A 19,719-nucleotide genomic window follows, 5' to 3' on the forward strand; every position below is an offset into this window, starting at 1 on the left:
ATATGCTGGGGACGGCGCTCCGTGGCCCCTGCTTGACACGCACAAGGCCACAGGCTCAGGTCTCAGATCCCTATGACACACACCCACACTTCACTATTTTAAGTACAAGTTCTAATATGATTTGTTATTCATGCTAATGCTTTACTCAGGAAATTATTTGAAGATAGTAAACCAAGATACTAGGAGACAACCTTAAAAAGAGACTTAGAAAAGCTAAGAAGCAAATAATCCACTATATGAAAACAGCAAAGGAACTGTCAAGAAGACAACAAAGGAAAGTTACTGAATGAGACCTGGGTGACAGAAATGAGGTGTAACTAACAAGGAAAGAAGTGGAGGAAAAACAACCAAACAACTCAACACAGAACTCAGAGATTGCCTGCCCGGTACGACATGAACAAAAATGGGATAAAAACAAACACACTTGGCTCAGCAATGGCTACTACTTCAGAGTCAGGTAACAAACACACCAAATAGACTTCTGTAGAAATCATGATGTAATTTCAGCGAGGAGAAGGGAAATTGTGTGACAGTTAAAAACCTCATCTACTAGAGTAAGAGGTCTATAGGTAATAGCCAAAATAAAATTCAAGAATAGTACCATGTCTATTATCACAGAGGTGAGCGAATAAACAGCTACAAGAGAAATACACAGCAGCCTCTGAAAACTTTGGCCTTTTGGGCATGAAGGTGAGTATGTGGCAATCAGAAGGCTGTCTTTGATTTGAACATCAATTCCTTTAAACTATATTTTAATTATGATAAATGAAATTATGTGCTAGAGTTACATACTATAAATATACTTACTATGGAAATGCTGTTGAAGTAGGAGCTAAAACTGGAGGATTCTTCCAGAACTCATCCAAAAGACTTTGAATAATTTTTCCAAGATCTGAGTGCATGGTAAACTGAAAGTAACAGTAATACATAATGATAAAACCCTCTCAAAACAGGATGACAGAATTGCATGGGAATAAATGTCATTTGAAATCTTAATGAGTGTTTGCAGCCAACAATAAACAGAAGAAAGAGGGCAGGAGTGATGGCTCAGTGGGTAGGAGCATTTAATGTCTCCCAGAGGACCTGGGTTCAGTTCCTAGCACCTACATGGCAGCTCACAACCTCTCTAACTGCAGTTCTAGGTGATGTGACACTCTGCTCTGACCTCTGTGGGTGCTGCACACATGTGGTGCACTTACATGTAGGCACAACACTAGTACATATAAAATAAAAAAAATAAAATAAACAGAAAAGCAAAGAGCACTGTGTCAGCATACTAACAATCCATGACTTACAACACTTTCTTATAGAATCAATACTATAAATATTTGGTAATTAAAAAATCAGGTTAAAAGTCTATTTAATCAATAATGGAGCTAAAATATTCTCATACTTCACACTTTACAATAATTTGATTATTCAGCAGTAAATACTAAGGGTATATTTAAGTTGCAATTTGTCACATTAATCAACCACATTGTATCCAAAACTTTCAAGTCATAGGCTTAAGTAAACAGTATTGTCTAAGGAAATGTTAAGATTACTAATTTCAAAATGAAAATTTCAGTACACTTAAGATTTCTAGAATAATAAAAATGTAATAAATGTGTTAGATCATTCTGAAATAAACTATAGCATATACATACATTGTTTACTAATGGAGAGGTAACATATAGTCCTTGATTATCCATTAAGTGATGTCTTATTGGTGGATAAACACTAATCACTGGTTTTTCCTGAGGAAACTGTGGCGGAAGTAATCTAGTAAAGGAATAACACACACACACAAAAACACAAATGAAAAAAAAATACATCATGTGACCATAATCTTAAAACAAAGTTATTTAAAAGCAAATTAAAGTTTCACAATGACTTATATGGATTAATTCTTTAGTAACAAGTGCTTAATCACAGATATTGAGCACACTAAAAATATATAAAAGGCTATGTTTTGGCACTAAGATAACACAGTAATTCAATACAATAAATTCTTTTTAATGTGGAATATGGGCTCCATGTATTACAGAATAGTCTTTTTAGCATGTGAACTAACTGATTGCAAAGATAAAAGTTATAACTTGCTGAATAAAAATCTCAGCTAAAAATCAGATTGTACACTTGTATGCAGAAAATCATGCAAAAACCCAACCTGGCTATTTAGTGGATGGTAGCTCTGGCTCTGTGTGTGCATGTGCGTGTGCGTGTGTGTGTGCATGTGTGTGTTTCACCTGTGAAGTCCTGCCTAGAATGACAGCATGCATACACTACTCAAGAGAAAGGGGATAAGAAGGTAAGTAACTAAGACTGAACTACCAAACTTGTCATTGGGTCTTTGTTTATCTAATTCCTAAAGGCTGTGCTAACACCTCTCCTCATACTCAAGGAAACTCATGTGGTTCCCAGAAAGAATAAAAATCTCATAAATCAAAAAAGTAAAAAATTTAACTTTTTTTTTTTTGGCTTTTCAAGACAGGGTTTCCCTGTGTAGTTTTGGTGCCTGTCCTGGATCTTGCTCTGTAGACCAGGCTGGCCTCGAACTCACAGAGATCCATCCACCTGCCTCTGCCTCCCAAGTGCTGACATTAAAGGTGTGCGTCACTACCACCCAGCAAAATTTAACTTTTTCTAAGTACTACAAAGTTAAGATTAGTTTATAAAATATTTTAATAGAAGTTTATTAAATCCAGAACTCTGTTTTCTAAGTTTTAAAAACTTTAAAAACTCAGAATATATTTCCCTTTAAGCTTTTCTGCTCATATATTGGTTAAAGAAAATACTTCTTGACAGCATTATCAAAAACTGGATTTTGTTGGACTCTCCTACCTATGTCTACCTGGACATTGGATGGGAAATAAAATGAATTCATTTATACAGCTAAAGGGTTGTTTGTTTGTTTTTATAGCTCAAGATTTTTAAATTAGTTTGTAGAAGAGGCAACAGCGGCCTTTGGAGCCAAACAATGAGTTTGTGTCCCAGCTATTTATTTATGAGTCTGTAATATAGCCTAATTTGTAAGGCTGCCACTATGTAGATTCAGAAAGCTCATATTTGTCAAGTTAATGTGCTTTAGTGCTTGCCAGAACTATATATCTATCCTTAGATCTGTTCAGAACTAGTATTTAATAAGGCCTCCTATGTCCATGGGCTAAACAATAAGCCATAAAGATTTTATTTCATAGAACTGAGAACTATTTTATGTTACAGTTACTTTAAATAAGTTCATTAAAGAGCATATGTCTGATATTAACTAAGATTCAAAACAAAAGTTAGTTCCTATTACATGAAATATAGATTACAATTCTATTCACACATTAGTACTGTCAGGCTATTAAGACATAAAGCAAAAATTAAAACCTAATACACAAAAAAATAGAAAAGAATTCTACTTACATATTAATGTTAATTGTCAGGTTGTTTACTGTGAATGGCAATCTGTATTCTACATCTTTTTGTATTTCAGCTATACTGTAAGAAAAAATTTAGAAAAGACATAAAAAGAGATCAATGCTATAAAACTATTAATATCAAAACCAAATGTTAAATGCTATAACCTACTAAATGTTTTAATTTTAATCACGGCATTTGGATAGCTGGTATAACCTGTGTCTAGAGAGAAAATTACCATAATTGGAAAGACTTATCAAATATGCAGGCAATAATATTCTAAAATATCCAAAGGGTAAGGGAAGAATGCTGAAGAAAACATACAAGAAAAACTCACATTAATCTTAAGATTGATTTAATATAATTCTGTCCAATTTATCATTAGTAGAAGCAACTGGAAGCCTTCTGGGTAATAGAGGTCAACACGAATCTGATTTCTGGTGCCACTACCCAGGTTTACAGACAGCTGGGGAAATCTGGGTCTTAAGAGCTTAAACCAACAAGTCCCTATGAGTGTCTCTTGGGGTGGCAAGATAACAAATGGCTCCTCGCTGCTTTCTACCTTTCCTCTTCTTCCCCAAAGGAGCCTGTTTGTATTCTGGGTAGCCACTCTGTAGCCATACTCTTTCTTGTAAGTAGCTGTTGATAAAGACTTTATGTTCCAGCTAATAAAAATATAGTTAGTAGTGGGGTGGATTTCCAGGGAAGCAGCTTACAGTGGAGTTGCCTTTCTTGCCTTCTTCCCTACTTCCTGTCTGGATGCCAGGCTTGCACAGAAACAGTCACATTGAGGCTCCCTATGAATGGTTGGCAATGAAACAACTAGCTGGGGTCCTTGATAAGCATAAAATTGCCAGACTCTTGGTTTTTGTTTGCTTGTTTGTTTTGTTTTGTTTGAGACAAGTCTTACTTTATGTAGCCTTGACTGACCTGGAACTCCCAATGTAGCCCAGGCTGGTCTTATCACAGAAGTCCATCTGCCTCTGCCTACCAAGTACTGGGATTAAGGACAAGTGTCACCATGCCTGGCTTAAGTTTCTTTTATGTGACAGCAAAATAAGCTTTTATCTTGTTTGAGCTACTACTTTGAGAGTCTTGATTAACGCTATCAGAGTTCCCAATATAAAGCCCTTATCACTGGACATCCTACAAGCAGTTTATCTTATTGACTGTAGTCATATTTACAACTAAAACATAAGAAATATGGAACTTTTGAGAGTTCACTTGAATTGTTAACATTCATAATTGTTATAAGGGGGAACACACAAAGTAGTACTCATTAGTTGATTCAGTAGAAGACATTTAGTTATGAGTCTTTTGGACTACTTTATTTTCTGGCCTGTAATAAAAACCTAGCCTCTCAAATATGTAAATCTTGTGTACTTTAAAGGTTCCTAAGTGTTGCTATCTCAGATACTTTGCTATTGCTGTGAAGCACCAGCAGGGCCAAGTCAATTTACAAAAAGACTTAAATGGGATCTTGTTCATGGTTTCAGTGGGTTAGCCCTTGGCCATCATGGTGTGGAGTACAGCAGCAGGCAGGCATTAGCTTTAGCTGAGAGAGAGCTTACATCTGATTCACAGGTAAGAGGCAGAGAGAGAGACCGAGCTTGCCATGTGCCTTTGAAACCTCAAAGCCCTCCTCCAGTGACACACTTCCTACAACAAGGCCACACCTCCTAATTCTTCCAAAACAGTTCCACCAACTGGGGACCAAGCATGCGCACATGAGCCTATGGGAGCCATTCTCATTCAAACCACCACTGCTGGGATGGAGAATCCTAGATGTAAATAAGCTTTTCCCTCTAATACCCTATGGAATGAGGCTGTCACTGACAAGAAATAGCTAAGAAATTTTCTCCTTTTCTTTGACTTTTCTCTTTCAGTAGCATGTGTAGCACCTTCCTGCATTGTGAAAGCTAACCATTAGGGATGAAGCTTCCAGGTCAGAATCAGCTTGATTTTTCCTTGTCCTATGACTCAAGTATATAGTGACTTCAGCAACAAGGACTGGGAGCCAGGGTGATGCAATGCTTTTCCTGATGACCTGATATATGGAGAAGGAATGTAGGTCCTTATCTAAAACCAGTAATATGCTTGGCCAGGGCCTTGGGAGAGCAGTAGCTTCTGATCCTAGGAACCTAACTCCTCCCCCAAAGGGGCTATGGTTATCAGTCCCAGGGCTATTGTGTGCTCAGTCTGTGACACACTTGAGATATCCTGAGTTTCTTTTGAACAACATTGCTGGATTAGCTTCCTGTTGACCTCATCCCACTGTATGATAGCTTTCTGCTGAATTTGTCCCATTCTTTCCCCTGCAGACTGTCTGTAAGATGCTATACTTCTTAATAAACTTGCTTGGCATAAGGCATCAGCTTACGCAAGACCTCTTGACCCCACCTTTCTTGTCTTCTTTATTTTTTCATCCCAGGTCCACCCTTCAAGGACCTACCACTAAAGAACAGCCTGCTGGTCCAGGCTGATAGGGTCTTACCATTAAATTATGGTGGGAGGAGAAAAGCAATCATCAACCTCACCCACCTGGGAACCCTGTGTGCTAAAAAGACTGGCTGGCAAGGCTTGTGCCCTGGTGCAGTAGTGGCACAAACACAATGGAAGAACTCACCACTTTCTGCTGGTTTACAGCCCTCTCCACAACATGATACCCACACCCAGTACACGACAGGGCCAAGAACCTGCAGCCAAGCAGGTCATAGGTCTAGGGAGAACAGCTAAATAACACAGAAGGAAGCTGACTCCTGGTGACTTAGTGTTCTTTGCACAGATTAACGCATCTCTCAAACTTCATCAGAAAAGCTTCTATTTGCAATACAACAGACCAAGGTACAGAGAATAAGAGACTAAGGGATGCTCAGCCCTAAATGGGGCATCTATATCAAATCCTCTCCTTCCAAGGCTCAGGATCATTGAAAGAAGAGTAAAAAAGACGGTAAGAGTCAGAGGTGGCTGATAAATAAATACACAGAAGCAATACCCCCGACACGAAAAGGCAGCTGTGCATATGAACTCACAGTAATTGTGACACCATGCACAAAGCACATCAAAGGTTAAGTCAGACCTAATACTAGCATGAAGAGGGGAGGTGGACACCAAGTCCCACCCCAGCGGAGGAACTACTGCCAATTATAGTGCTGGAAGAGGGAGAGTTAGTTTTAAGAGCGTCACCTCTTGGTCAACCCTGCTTTGGTGGAAGGCCACATATCCAAGAACATATAGCTAGCGCAAATTGGATTTGATGGGAAAAATAAAAAAATAAAATAAAATAAAAAAGGAGAGCACAAAGTTGAATGGGTAGAGAAGGGGAGTGGGCCTGGATGTATGAAGGAAATAAACTGTATAGAACAAAATATACTGTATAGAACTCTCAAATATTAAAATAATAAGAAGAAAGAAGTAGCTAAGCTAGATTCAAACAGATAATCAGGATTTACATGATTTTTATGAAAGCTTCTCTTTGGGAACTGGATTTAGGCTGACGCCCTCCTCCTCTATATGAATGCCACATAATTAAGTGGCATTAAAACAAAGTCCAAACTTTCTTTATTCCTCTACATTACCAAGATGTCACTGCACAAGGAATAAATAGTGAAAGAATCTTCTATTAGTTCAAGTCAAGTAGAGCATCTTAGTGACTGAAAGCAAGGCTTATTAAAGACAGACTCCTGAAATCAAATCCCACATATACCATTTTACTTGCTGTGGTGGTTTGAATAAGAATGGCCCCTACAGGCTCATATATTTGAATGCTTAGTTATGAAGACTAGAACTCTTTCGGAAGGACTAGGAAGTGTAGTATTATTTGAGCAGATGTGGCCTTATTGGAGAACGTGTGCCATTAGGGGTAGGATCTGAGGTTTCAAAAGTTCATTCTAGGCCCTGTTTTCTCACTTGGCCCGTGGTGGATCAGGATATAGCCTTCAGCTACTGCTCCAACACAATGCATGCTGCCATGATGGTAAATGGACTAAACTCTGAAACTGTAAGCAAGCCTCCAATTAAACATTTTCTTTAGTAAGAGTTGCCTTGGTCATAAGTGTCTCTCCACAGCAACAGAACAGTGACAAAAATACTTGGAATTAGACCAAATACAAGTTCCTGAACCTTTTTTTTCCCTAATGAGAGATGGTTATATTAAAAGCATCCATCTGCCTTGTGATGTCGAATTAAGCAAGATCGTATATGTAAAGGTTTCAGGAGATTACAAGGCAAATTACTGTTCAATATGTTAAGTGCTATTTTTTTAAAAGCATTTAGAAAATTTACCTAAGTTGTACCTTCTCAGATTTGTGGTAATAAAATTTTAACTCACTAAGATTTTCAGTCACTGTCTGAACTTTTATTTTAAAAAATCATAGGAAACATATTAAAACACAAGCTGCCAAGGAAGGGAAGCAATCAATAGTCCTGCCCAGCTGTGACACTTATGAACCACAATAATGACCGGCATGACAAAATATCCATAAGGGTACAATCGTGGCATTCGTATCTTGGCACTAAACAACAGCTGTCCAATTAGACCTAAGGCCTGCTCAACACAAGGGAAATTAGGCCTGGTGCAGGAAACCTGGCAACCCCTGGGGTTAGTGATGCCACGACCTCTACTTTACTAAGCCAAGATCATTCCTAACGGCACAATAAGTACTTACCTTTATACCCACACATAAGTGTAGCTCTCACGCCTCATCAGAGAAGAGTCTCTTTACACAAAGACTGTTAGTGAAAACCGTAACTGGTCAAAATGCAGGGAACAAATGATCATTGGGTACCCTGCCCAAATGGAGACATCTACAACACTACTCCTGCACCTCAGGCTCAGGGGATGTCTCAGAAGTGGAAGAAGGGAGACTGTAAGAGCCAGAGAAGCAGAAAATCTGCTGTGAGCTTATGTCTCCTAGAAATGACAGAAAAGCTTCACTCATAAATGCCATGACAAGAGGTTTAACAAGGACAACATGAGTAGACATGCATAATAGAATATTATTTTAAGGTGTGTTACTTTTGTTTATGTTGCATTTGTTTAACTCTGTGAAGCTGTGTTACTGTGCCTGTGTAAAACACCTGATGGTCTAATAAAGAGCTGAACGGCCAATAACAAGGCAGGAGAAAGGATAGGCGGGGCTGGCAGGCAGAGAGAATAAATAGAGGGAGAAAACTGGGAGGAGGGATCTAAGATCTAGGAGCCAGAGAAGGAGGAGGACTCTAGGGGCCAGCCACCTACACAGCAAGCCAGGGAGTAAGATTTACAGAAGTAAGAGAACAGGAAAAGCCCAGAGGCAAAAGGAAGATGGGATAATTTAAAGTTAAGAAAAGCTGGCAAGAAACTAAGCCAAGCTAAGGCCAGGCATTCAGAAGTAAAAATAAGCCTCTGTGTGCAAATTTACTTGGGAGCTGGGTGGCAGGCCCCTCAAAAGAGCAAAAACAAACAACAACAGACATGCTAATGTAGAAAGGGGAAAACTCACAGGGTCCCACAGCTAGACAAAGAGCTAAAGGCAACCAAGGACCACTGAGATCAGAATTAGTCTTCACCAGGGATGAGCTCCTTAACTGGTTACCCCAAACCAAGTGGTCAACCCTGAAATCAGTCTTTTACACACACACACACACACACACACACACACACACACACACACACACACACACACACGAAATGGACTCACAGGTTGTATTCACATATTTATGCACAAATGTGTGCATATTATTATGTGACAATTGAGAGAGTGAAAGGCAGGAGCATGGGAAGGGCCAGGAGGAGAAAAGTAAAGGGTGGAAATGATGCAAAAAAATTTCCAATTGGGGAATCATTTCTCCCACTATTCAATCTAATCATTTATTAGAATTTTTGAAAAACTGCCTTTGTAACAGAGTATGGACCAAAACAGAAAGTGATACTTATGTTATTAATGAGAACCAAACATAACTTGTTAATCAAGACAAATAGTAATGCGTATTCCTAGATGCATTTTATAAATCAGCAGGTAGATATCTAATTACTCTACTTAATCAAACAAGACCAAGCTGGCCTTGAACTCACAGAGATCTACCCTGCCTCTGCTTCCCAAGTGCTGGGATTAAATGTGCACACCACCACTCTTGGCTCACATTTGCTAGTCTAATAATTCTATTCTCAATGGAAAAATTCAGTTAAGAGATTATATTAGCAACTTAGGACCTTATCACTAAGGCAATTACTACTATAACCTTTTAATAACTTATACGTTTACATTCTTCTTTATGACAAAACTATAATTACACTGTACAATTTTTATAACTTACTTTTCCTCACTCAATAATTTGTGATAATCTAAATTCACATTAGTGAAAATGTTACTTATTATTTTAATGGCTGCATAATATTCTAATATATGATTATTTATTCTATTGGCCATCTACATTTTTTAATTTTAATATAAATCATGCTATAATAAGCATTTCTTTTTGTTTGTTTATTTTTCGAGACAGGGTTTCTCTGTGTAGCTTTGCACCTTTCCTGGAACTCGCTTTGTAGACCAGGCTGGCCTCGAACCCACAGAGATCCACCTGCCTCTGCCTCCCGAATGCTGGGATTAAAGGCATGTGCCACCACCGCCCGGCCGCATTCTCATAACTACCTTCAGAATGACAGTCATACTAGGTATAATGTGCTGGGGATCAAACCCAGGGTCTTGCATTTATTAGACAGTGCCCTACTATTAAAGGTTTACTTCAGTGTTTCTAAATCTTTAAAACTATATAAATCAAGAACAGAGGTTCTCTTCCTAATGCCTCAACTCTTTAATATAGTTCCTTATGTTGCAGTGACCCCCCCCAACCATAAATTATCTTCATTGCTACTTCCTAACTGTAATTTTGCTACTGTTATGAATCATAATGTAAATATCTGGTATGCATCCTCTGTGAAAGGGTCGTTCAGTCCCAAAGGGATTGTGACCCACACCTTGAGAACTGCTGATCTAGACTATAAAGAGAGATGGGAGAGATGGTTTAACAGTTAAGAGCACTTCTTCCTCCTGTAGAGGACCTAAGTTCAGTTCCCAGCACCCACATGGCAGCTCACAGCTATCTGTAACTCCAGATCCAGAAGAGCCAGTGCCTTCTTCTCACCTTGAGCACCATGCACACACATGATGCACTTACATGCTTGCAGGCAAAACACTCATACACATAAATCTAAAAATTTCAAACTTCTGTTAACCAGAATATAGAATTAATTAATTGGCCTCACATTTTTGGTAGTCCCCAAAATTTGAATCCAAAACTCATATCAGTTATGGTTAAAAGTTACCTTTAAAAAATAAACCATCTTTAATGTTTGGCTTCTGCTTATATATGTTAACAAGGATTTCCCCAAACACAGTAAAAGTGAACAGATACTTGTGGTGATATATTGTGTCCCCCCCCCCCAACATATTGTACACCCTAATAAAGCTTATCTGAGGATCAGAGGAAAAAGCCAGCCACTATATTAAACATAGAAGTCAGGCAATGGTAGCACACACCTTTTATCCTAGCATTCGGGAGGCAGAGATGCGTCTGGATCTCTGCGAGTTCAAGGCCACACTGGGAACAGAGCCAGTCATGGTGACACTCGCCTTTAATCCCAGCACTAACCATAGATGTCTGGAGGTCTGTACAGACAGACAGGAAGTGATGTAGCTAGGTGGAGAGAGGAAATGGGATGGCAGAAGAGAAAAGCATATAGGCGTGGGTATATAGGATGTAGGTCTCTTTGGAGACTGAGACATCTGTAAGGTGAGGTTGGCATGGCTTTTCCTATTCATCTGATCTCTCAGGTTTTAACCCCAATATCTGGCTTTGGGTTTTTTATTAATAAGACCGTTTAGCAATTTGTCTACAGATACTATACACCTATCAATTTTCAAGAAACTGGGAATACTGAAATGGCTATGTCTTTGAAGGAGCACACAGCTTCAAGATGAAAATGCCTTGTATATTCCCACAGTACTTGGTAATTCATAGGTAAACCTGTCAAAGGACTCACACAATTTTCCTTAACTAAATCTCTAAAACACACCAAAAGATTTCTAAAAAGTTTCTTTTCAGTACAGCACTGAAAAGCAAATCCTACCATAAGCAGACAAGAAAATCTGAGGACGCCTGCAAGACAGAAGATGAAAGGCAGATGGTAGTGTGCAACTGTGATCTAAGCACTGGGGACTCAGAAGCAGGGGCATCACCAGTCAAGGGCAGCCTGGTCTAAATAGTGAGCCCCAGGCCAGATGGCTTCACAGTGAGACTCTTAAAGGATAAGAGATGAGATTCAGTTGCAAGGACAGAAACAGAAAGTACCTTCATCCCCAAACACATGACCAATGCAAAGTGAAGAGCAGTGTAAGGGTCCTCCAAGCCCTAGAACCAGCCAGTGCAAAACAAGACTGTGCAGGGAGAGGGAAGGTCCTTTCTCTTCTTCCGGCTTGTTCCGAAGTAAACAACAGATAACTGCATTGAGAATTAACATGGTGAGATAGACTTCAAGAAACTGAAGATTTAAAATGGCAGCGCTGCAGGAAGTTACTGACTCTTGCCTTGCATAGAACTAGGTATTCTTTTCCTTTCATTACCACAGGCAGGTTATAGAACACAGATAAAGTAACCACAAACACAGAAAGAAGTCACAAAAACAGAAATAAGAACATCAAAAAGCTTTCAAAAAATAAATAAAACTATTAGAAGGCAGGCACCCAACTCAACAAACAAAAAAGAAAAAAAAGCAAATAGCAAGAAAATAGCAAATAGGATACTTCAAATTTGTATGATTGATATCTTCAGAAGAACAAATCAATAAGCACATACATGCATCTGCATATATATGTAGTTGATATGAAAATGAAAAACCAAGAAACTGGAAATTTAAAATAAATAGCTCAAATAAATGGTGTGTGCTATTTGGAAAATACTTCAGCCTAAATCAGTCTGTTGGAGAATGCTGATCTAAGAAATTCTAATGTAAACTGCTTGCTTTTGTTTGTTTTCAAGAGCCGTGTGACATGTAGCACTTATTTCCTATCTTCTCAGCAGTGTTCTAAAAGGACAGACAGGATAATGGCCAAGAATATGGGGAGAGCTGTAAAAACACAGAAGAAACCCAGAGAACAGAGGGGGAAAACATCATCCAAAGTACATTTAAAAGTCAACTGAGACCTAGCAACTGGGAATAGAGAATCCGGAAACATACTCTTGAAAAAGCTTCAAATGTAAACTAAAGCAGGATACCTGAAACAGTTTGGGCCTAAAATGTTCTCCAGAGGCCTATGTGACAAAGGCTTGGTCCCACGTTGGTACTACTGGAAAAGAGTGACGCTTACAAGGAGGCCCAGTAAGTGAGGGATTTACGTTCCTAGAAGCATGCCCCTTAAAGAGGATTATAGAGCCAGTCTCTTATTTTAACCTTGCTGTCCAGTCAACAGTTGTGCAACATGTTGTGACATGCTGTGCCATGATGTGCTGCCTCAACACAGGCCACACGACAGGACGAACTAGTCAGAGACGGAAACCTCTGACTGTCCTGTCCTGGTGAAGAGCACTTGGACTTATTTTTTAAATGAGGTTAATTTCTTTAACAACTTGAGTTGTTAGAATCTATTCACAAAGTATTTTTTTAAATCATAACATGCTTTATTACACCATACGCTCTACAATTATAGCTTTTAATTCCTTCTGATAGACTGTGCACTCAATGGATCAAACTTAATTATGGCATTGTTCAACACACATAATCTTAGTTTACTACTCCATAACTCAAAGACCATTTATGGAGCCAAAATACTGCATTTTGTAGAATTCTCTAGTTTCAACAGACCAAGGCATAGCAGATTCTTATACGCGCGTGCATGTGCATGTGAGTGCATGTGTGTGTATGTATATGTGTGTGTGTGTGTGTGTGTGTGTGTGTGTTATATGTGTATGCACAGGTGTGTAGGTAGAGGTCAGAGGAGGATTTGGGGCATCCTGCTCTAATACTCTCCCTTGAGACAGGCTTTCTTACTGAATCTGGAGATAGACTGCTGGCCAGAAAACCCCAGTGAGTCTCCAGCCTCTGCCTCCTATGGTTATAGGCACACATGTGACAACACATGCTTTTTTAGAAGTGGGTGCTAAAATCTGAACATGATTCCTCATGCTTATGCAGCAAGGCTTCTGACCTACACTGCCTCATCTCCTCTTCCGTCCTATAGAACTCTTTATTGCAACAAGTTAATCTCAAATGCCCATAGTAGCTAGGTAATGCACGTGAATATACAGTTGTCTGTACAACAGAGGATGGTGAACTGGAAAGTGGGCCTCCCAGCACAGAGGACAGGTACTCTAGCTTGAAGCAAATGTGGCTATACAGAAATTACTGCCAGGTCTTCCCAAATATTCCTATTTTAAAAAGAAATGTTAGAGGAATCATGATGGGGATGGGGTAGGCCTTATGTTTAATTATGCTGCTCTAAAAAAATAGTCTATTAAAAGAAAATTGGAGATTTGGATATTTTAACATAAAACCCCAACTTTAAACACTGAATATGAACTCTTTTATAAAAATAACAATAAGTTCAAAAGACAATATACATATCCCCTCATTACAAGTTTGTTAGGGTTCAGTGTTTGTGAGTCTTATGAACTGAGTAAAACCTACAGAAAGACTTACCCAGAGAGTTGAAGGATGAAAGCCTTACACTATGAACAAAGAATAAAGCTTAAAGCTGTGAGTCAAGAACTACTCAAAAGCTTACTCTCAGGGAAGCTATATGGGTAAAGGTTTGAATAATCAAAAAGAACTCTGTGATCCATGGAATGGTAGCAAAACAGAGTACCAAAGGATGTTTTAAAGACTGCTATAGTTTTGTTACAGGTTTAGATCTTGAATGTTTGCCAAAGGTCCATGAGCTGAAAGCTTGGATCATAGCTGTGGTACTGCTTGGGAGGTAAGAGAACCTTTAGGAGGAGGGCCTAACAGAAGGAAGCTGGGTAACCAAGCATGCACTTGAAGGAGATATTTGGTCTCTGGTCTCTCCTCTCTCTCTGCCGCCTAGCTGTCACAGCAGAAGTAATTTCCTCTGCCATGCACTACTTCCATGATGTATTGCCTAGCCATAGGCTGAAAAGCTCAGCAAGAGTGCCAACCACTGCTTAAGCCTCTGAATTTGTGAAATCAAATCAGTCTTCCCTCTTTTTGTGGTGTTTGGGTACACAGTATGTACATGTATATGAAAGGGAACCTCTGATATTGTTCCTCAGGATAGCAGCATACGAGCTTCCTGAAGAGGCTGACTAGCCAGTGAAGCACAGGGATCCTCCTGACCTCACATCCCTAACACTGGGATTATGTAGGAATCACTGTGCCCAGCCTTTTTATAGGGGTCCCAGGGATTGAACTCAAGTCTATTATCAACTGAGCTACCTCCTACACACCTTTCCACTTTATAGGTCTGTTATCTCAGGTGCTTTCTCAGTGATGAAAGGCTGACCTACACAAACACTGTTATTTTTAAGAGCAAGAATAAAATATCAATGGCCATTTATAGAATATTTACTGTTTGTTAAACAATACTGGAGATTCTTTAGCATCCCTGGACTTCACTAAACCCTTCTAAATAGGACACTTCACTTATGAGTTAGCTAACTCTCCTGAACAGACTTGTTTTCTACATGGACAGTCAGATGGAGGCCTGCCAAAGACAAGCGAGTTACAGGTAGGGTTGTGAAAGATGCATAAACAATAAGTTGGACAGAAGCATTGAGATCAGCAGTTATCAACCTCTGGGTCACGACCCCTTTGGCAAACCTCTCTTTCCCAAAATACAATTCATCACAGTAGCAAAATTAGTTATGAAGTAGCAATGAAAAAATTTTACAGTTGGGGGTCACCACAACATGAAGTACTGTATTAAAGAGTTGCAGCATTAGGAAGCTTGAGAACCACTGCTCTAAATTAAGAAGCAATGGTTTGAGGCATACTGAGAGAGCAAAAAAGAAGTGTACTTTGTTATATGCCTATGAGCCAGTTAATGTTTCTATTATTCAAATACCAAAAAACCTGAGAGAGAGCTAGGGATGTAACTCAGTGGTAGAGCACTTGCCTCCCATGCTCAAGGCTCTGGCTTCCATCTCCTAAATCTCTCCAGCACCTGCCCATCTCCCAGATTTCACATAAGAATCATAATTCTTAGCTTTACAGGCAGAAAATGGGAAAATGGAAGAACTGAAAGTTTTATCAAGAGATTGTGCAGCTAGCATGTGTTAGAACCAGAACTGGAATCCAAGACAGTTTCATTACAAAGCTTCTATTCCTTTGTGCTCCCCATACAGGTCTACAATGCTTATATTCACTGTTTTCTGCCTTTAAGAATGTCATTACACTGAGGAGCTGGAAATCAACTGACTTTCTTGGTTGAGTGGAGCAGAAAGAGATAGGCAGTCAGTTCTTTCAGTTGCATGGCCATAAGGCATATATAGATGACAGGTCACCCAAGCTTGTATGGGTAGTTAATGACCTATCTGTATCTTCTAACTTCTTAGCTCAAAGATTCTTTTGTAGGGAGTCTATTAGCTGTACAACAATACAAAAGAAACACACAATTCTGATGTATGTCATCACAACCAACTTAAGACTCTTGTTGAACATGCAAATAAAACATGACTCCATTACTATATAATTATTATTAAAATGAATTCAGAAGCCTTTTACCTGGGAGATCCAGGTAAAGGTAATAAAGATGGCTTATTACTTGTATAACTTTAGATTTACATAGTTAATTGTAAATAATTACCACTCGAAACAGAGCTCTAGGTTGTTTTAGAGATAAAGAAATTAATAAAGAGGTTAACATTAGTTACTAAGAAAAGAGAGATCTGGTTAGAACAGTCACTGTTATCCACCTGTAGTATTTTCTAACTGGGGTGAAATTCTATTAAACAGTCTCACTTCTGGAAACTAAGCATTAGCTGGGTTAGTGAGGATAATCACAAACACAAGTTACTGAAAAGCAGGGGAAAGTCACTTTACTAGTGAGGAACCATTCATCTTAACACTTAAGACTTAGACACTAAGTATGACAGAGGAAAGGAACCTCACTCCAGAGTTCATTAATTTAGCAGGCAGGAAAATGTCCTTCTATTGTATCACACTGTCAGCCCTCAATCATGATCCAAATGAACACGATAATATCTAAAACACAAGAAGTGCTTTTCCCTCCCCTTTGTTTTTCTTCCCAGACAGCTCTTTATATAATTGAGAAAACCTGGACTTTTCCTCCAACTTCTATTTACCAAGATGAAGTCAAGAGTCCTACTTCTGGCACGGTGATGTGCACCTTAAGCTTTAATCCAGCACTGTGGAAGCAGAAGCAGATGGCTCCTGTGAGTTCAAAAAAAGGAAAAGAAGTGATGAAGAGGAAGAAGAGGAAGAGGAGGAAGAGGAGGAAGAGGAGGAGGAGGAGGAGTCTTCCTCCTGACAAAGAGGTGAGGGTGTGAATTGAGGCCATCATCACTGATTTACATCTCCTGGGTTGAAATCACCTCTACTAAGTCTGTGTCCTACAGATTATGAAACAGAACAAAAACAGGTGTTCTTTTCTTTAAAGAATTCAGAGGACATAGACCTGGACAGGAAAGCAAGTGTCTTCTGAAGTAAACTCCTAAGATTTAGTGGTAGACTGAACAGTGTGATTACGGCTATTTAGAAGATTAGTTCTCGAGTCCAGTCTATATAACTTCCACTTATCATTTTCATAACATTCATTGTGCTTTGGTAAAACACTTTGTCTTCTAGGACAGTTCCACACTTGTTCCTGCCAGGCAACACTGATAAAAGAAAATAGCCATAAAATTCACCTAACATTTTAGGGAAGTTAAGACTTTGTTAAAGTAGTTACAAGATTCTAAAATGTTTAGAATTATTCATATCTAATTTGGAAGTTTGAAATATTTCAATTAAATAAAATCTCAAGAACTTAAAAGATGTGTAGATAATGTCATATGTCCAAATTTTCTAGTTCAAAGATTAGTGCACAAAATAGTTTGTGCATCCGTTTAAGGATACTGACTGATCCTCTTAAACCAACTCCAGAACTCCTTCGATGAACAATTACAGTTTTATTACTTCTATTTGGGACCAAAGTACAAACTTCAGATCACTTTCCTCATTTACTAGCCTTAGCAGTAAGAGTTCTAATGTCTCAAAAGCTCCACCTCAACTTCCAACCACAAAAAATCGCCAGCCTTATGAACAGGGAAGAATAAAGGCTAACAAAAGATTCCACCAGTATTTCTGCAGTCGGAGCACTAACAGTCTACAGTTTTCCAAGGTGACATTCTATGGGGAAACCCTTTGTCGTGTTTCTTAAAAGGCAGTCAGCTTATTTTATAATACCTTGAAAGTGTAGCTTTTGAAGGTTAACAAAAACAAAACATTCAGAGAAAGACTGAAATGTCAGAAATTGACACTTGAGTGTGCTGAGTACATTGAACTAAAGAAGACTTGAAGCTTCCAGAGGTAGTCTCCTGTTTTCTTACCTCTTGTCCCATCTTTTCCTCTCAAAGTAGTCACAGAAACAAAAATTCCTTTTCCCCAAGGATGATAAAAGAAACCCTAACTGGAAAGGCCACTCCTTTCTTAGAAAATACTCTTTCTAGAGAGTTCTGTCCCTGTTACAGGGTAGAAGGAATGCTACACAGAGGTAGAGATAAGAACAGGAAGAAAGGCACCCTGTATGGTGGGACACACCTTTAATCCCAGCACTTGGGGGAGGCTAAGGCAGGCAGATCTCTGAGTTCAAGGACAGCCTGGTCTACAGAGGAAGTTTAAAATGACTGGAGATTATAATTTACTTGCTTGGGGAAAAAAAAAACTGATGTGTAAACATAAAAATAACCCCTGATGGTGTGTTCAATAACTCAGTTATCTCATGGATGTGTATCTATATATTATATAACGCATTAAAAATCATATTACATATTATAATGTGTATAATGTGACAAAGTTTTTGAAAGGCTAGAGTTTAACCACATAGGCCTCTATACATAAACTGTGGACCTATTAATTGTAAAACTCATATATCATAAGGTAATTCTGATATTTGAAAACCCTTAGCGGCCATGGACATATATCTAACAGATAAAAGGCTGCAGCAAATGATTTTACAGGAAAAAAAAAGTCGAAATAATCAGAATTCCTGTATTTCTATTCTGATTACGATAACATAAACAAACTCAAAAGACAACGACTAATCCAGGCAATGTATGTCAATTACTAAATGTGGAGCCCAAGTCAAGAAAATGAGAGGTGAACAAGACTCTTAACAGTTGCAAGTCAGAGGTTATTAGAACAGGGTGAGTTTTAATTTACAAACTCAAAAGGATTATCACCACCACGGCAGAGTTAACTGATCAAAACACTGGCTTCCCTTTCCTTTGGTGTTCCCAGAGTTTGATTTTTCACTTTGTGAAACTTGGGGATTATCCTTCCCAACTGTCTCTAGCCAAGTGTTAGCATGTTAACAATTCAAAAGCAATGCTACAAGGAAATATTAGCGTGAGAGCGAGGCATACTAAATACAGATCAAGAGAGATGATTGCGTGGTGTCGGTAGAGGCGAGCAAGTCAGGAGACGAGCTGAGCCGTGGTGGGGCACCAGGGACACACTCGGGGGAACCCCCAGGCAGGACCATCAACAGGAGGCAGCTGGCGGAGCGGCCTGGGTGTTTGCAGGCAGCCCTCCCGCCCGCCCTCCTTTTCCCCCCTCCCCGGGGTCAAAGCCACCAGTCACCTGGCATGGGAGTTCCGGAGCGACTCGATCAGCCGCTGCTTCTGCTGCTGGAGACTGGTGAGGCCGGCGGGGGACCCGGCGGCGGCGGAGGACGACGCGCTCTTGGCCAGGGGAAAGAGCCAGCTCATCCTCCTCGGGTCCCGGCCCGAGGCCCGGGAAGGTTCAGGCCTGCTCCTCTCCTCGCTTAGCCTAAGCCTTGCCCCGGCGACCGAGCACGGCCGGCCGGCACGCACGCCGCGCCTTCTCCTTCCTATACGCCGCGCTCGCGAGTCCCCGGCTCCGGCGGGCGGGACGAGCTCCCAACGGCGAGCAGCCGGGAAAAAAACAAAAACCAGACGACTCGCCCAAGCGGACGGGGCCCCTCTGGTCCGCTCGCGTCCCACGGCAGCCCGTCCGTCACTTAGGCCCGCCGCTCGCCCGGAGCTTCTCCCGGGCCCGGGGCGTCCGTCACCTGCCCGCCCCGCCTCCCGAGCGCCCCGCCCCCTCGGCGGCCCCGACGTCATCATGCCGCGCCCTCGCCGCCCAGGACGTGCGAGGAGCGA

At 40.0% G+C, this 19,719-nt stretch overlaps 1 protein-coding gene across 3 annotated transcripts in view; it reads right to left on the bottom strand.

The window, feature by feature from the left end:
• The window catches only part of Vps37a (VPS37A subunit of ESCRT-I), a 39,447-nt gene extending 19,797 nt beyond the window's left edge, over window positions 1-19,650 (bottom strand). Inside the window, exons 1-4 of one of the 3 annotated variants that reach the window (XM_006973975.4) lie at window positions 19,178-19,650; window positions 3,391-3,465; window positions 1,647-1,761; window positions 808-908 (exon numbers count right to left, since the gene is read on the bottom strand). In XM_006973975.4, coding sequence (XP_006974037.1) covers window positions 808-908; window positions 1,647-1,761; window positions 3,391-3,465; window positions 19,178-19,305 — 419 coding nt within the window. In that variant the 5' untranslated portion in view covers window positions 19,306-19,650. Of the gene's footprint in view, window positions 1-807; window positions 909-1,646; window positions 1,762-3,390; window positions 3,466-12,639; window positions 12,703-19,177 lie in introns of those variants that run through there. The other 2 variants (XM_015992826.3, XM_076553496.1) reach the window with 2 other exon arrangements.
• Window positions 19,651-19,719: the final 69 nt, after the last annotated feature.

This window comes from Peromyscus maniculatus, chromosome 17 (genome assembly GCF_049852395.1).
Source record: "Peromyscus maniculatus bairdii isolate BWxNUB_F1_BW_parent chromosome 17, HU_Pman_BW_mat_3.1, whole genome shotgun sequence".
Taxonomy (NCBI): domain Eukaryota; kingdom Metazoa; phylum Chordata; class Mammalia; order Rodentia; family Cricetidae; genus Peromyscus; species Peromyscus maniculatus.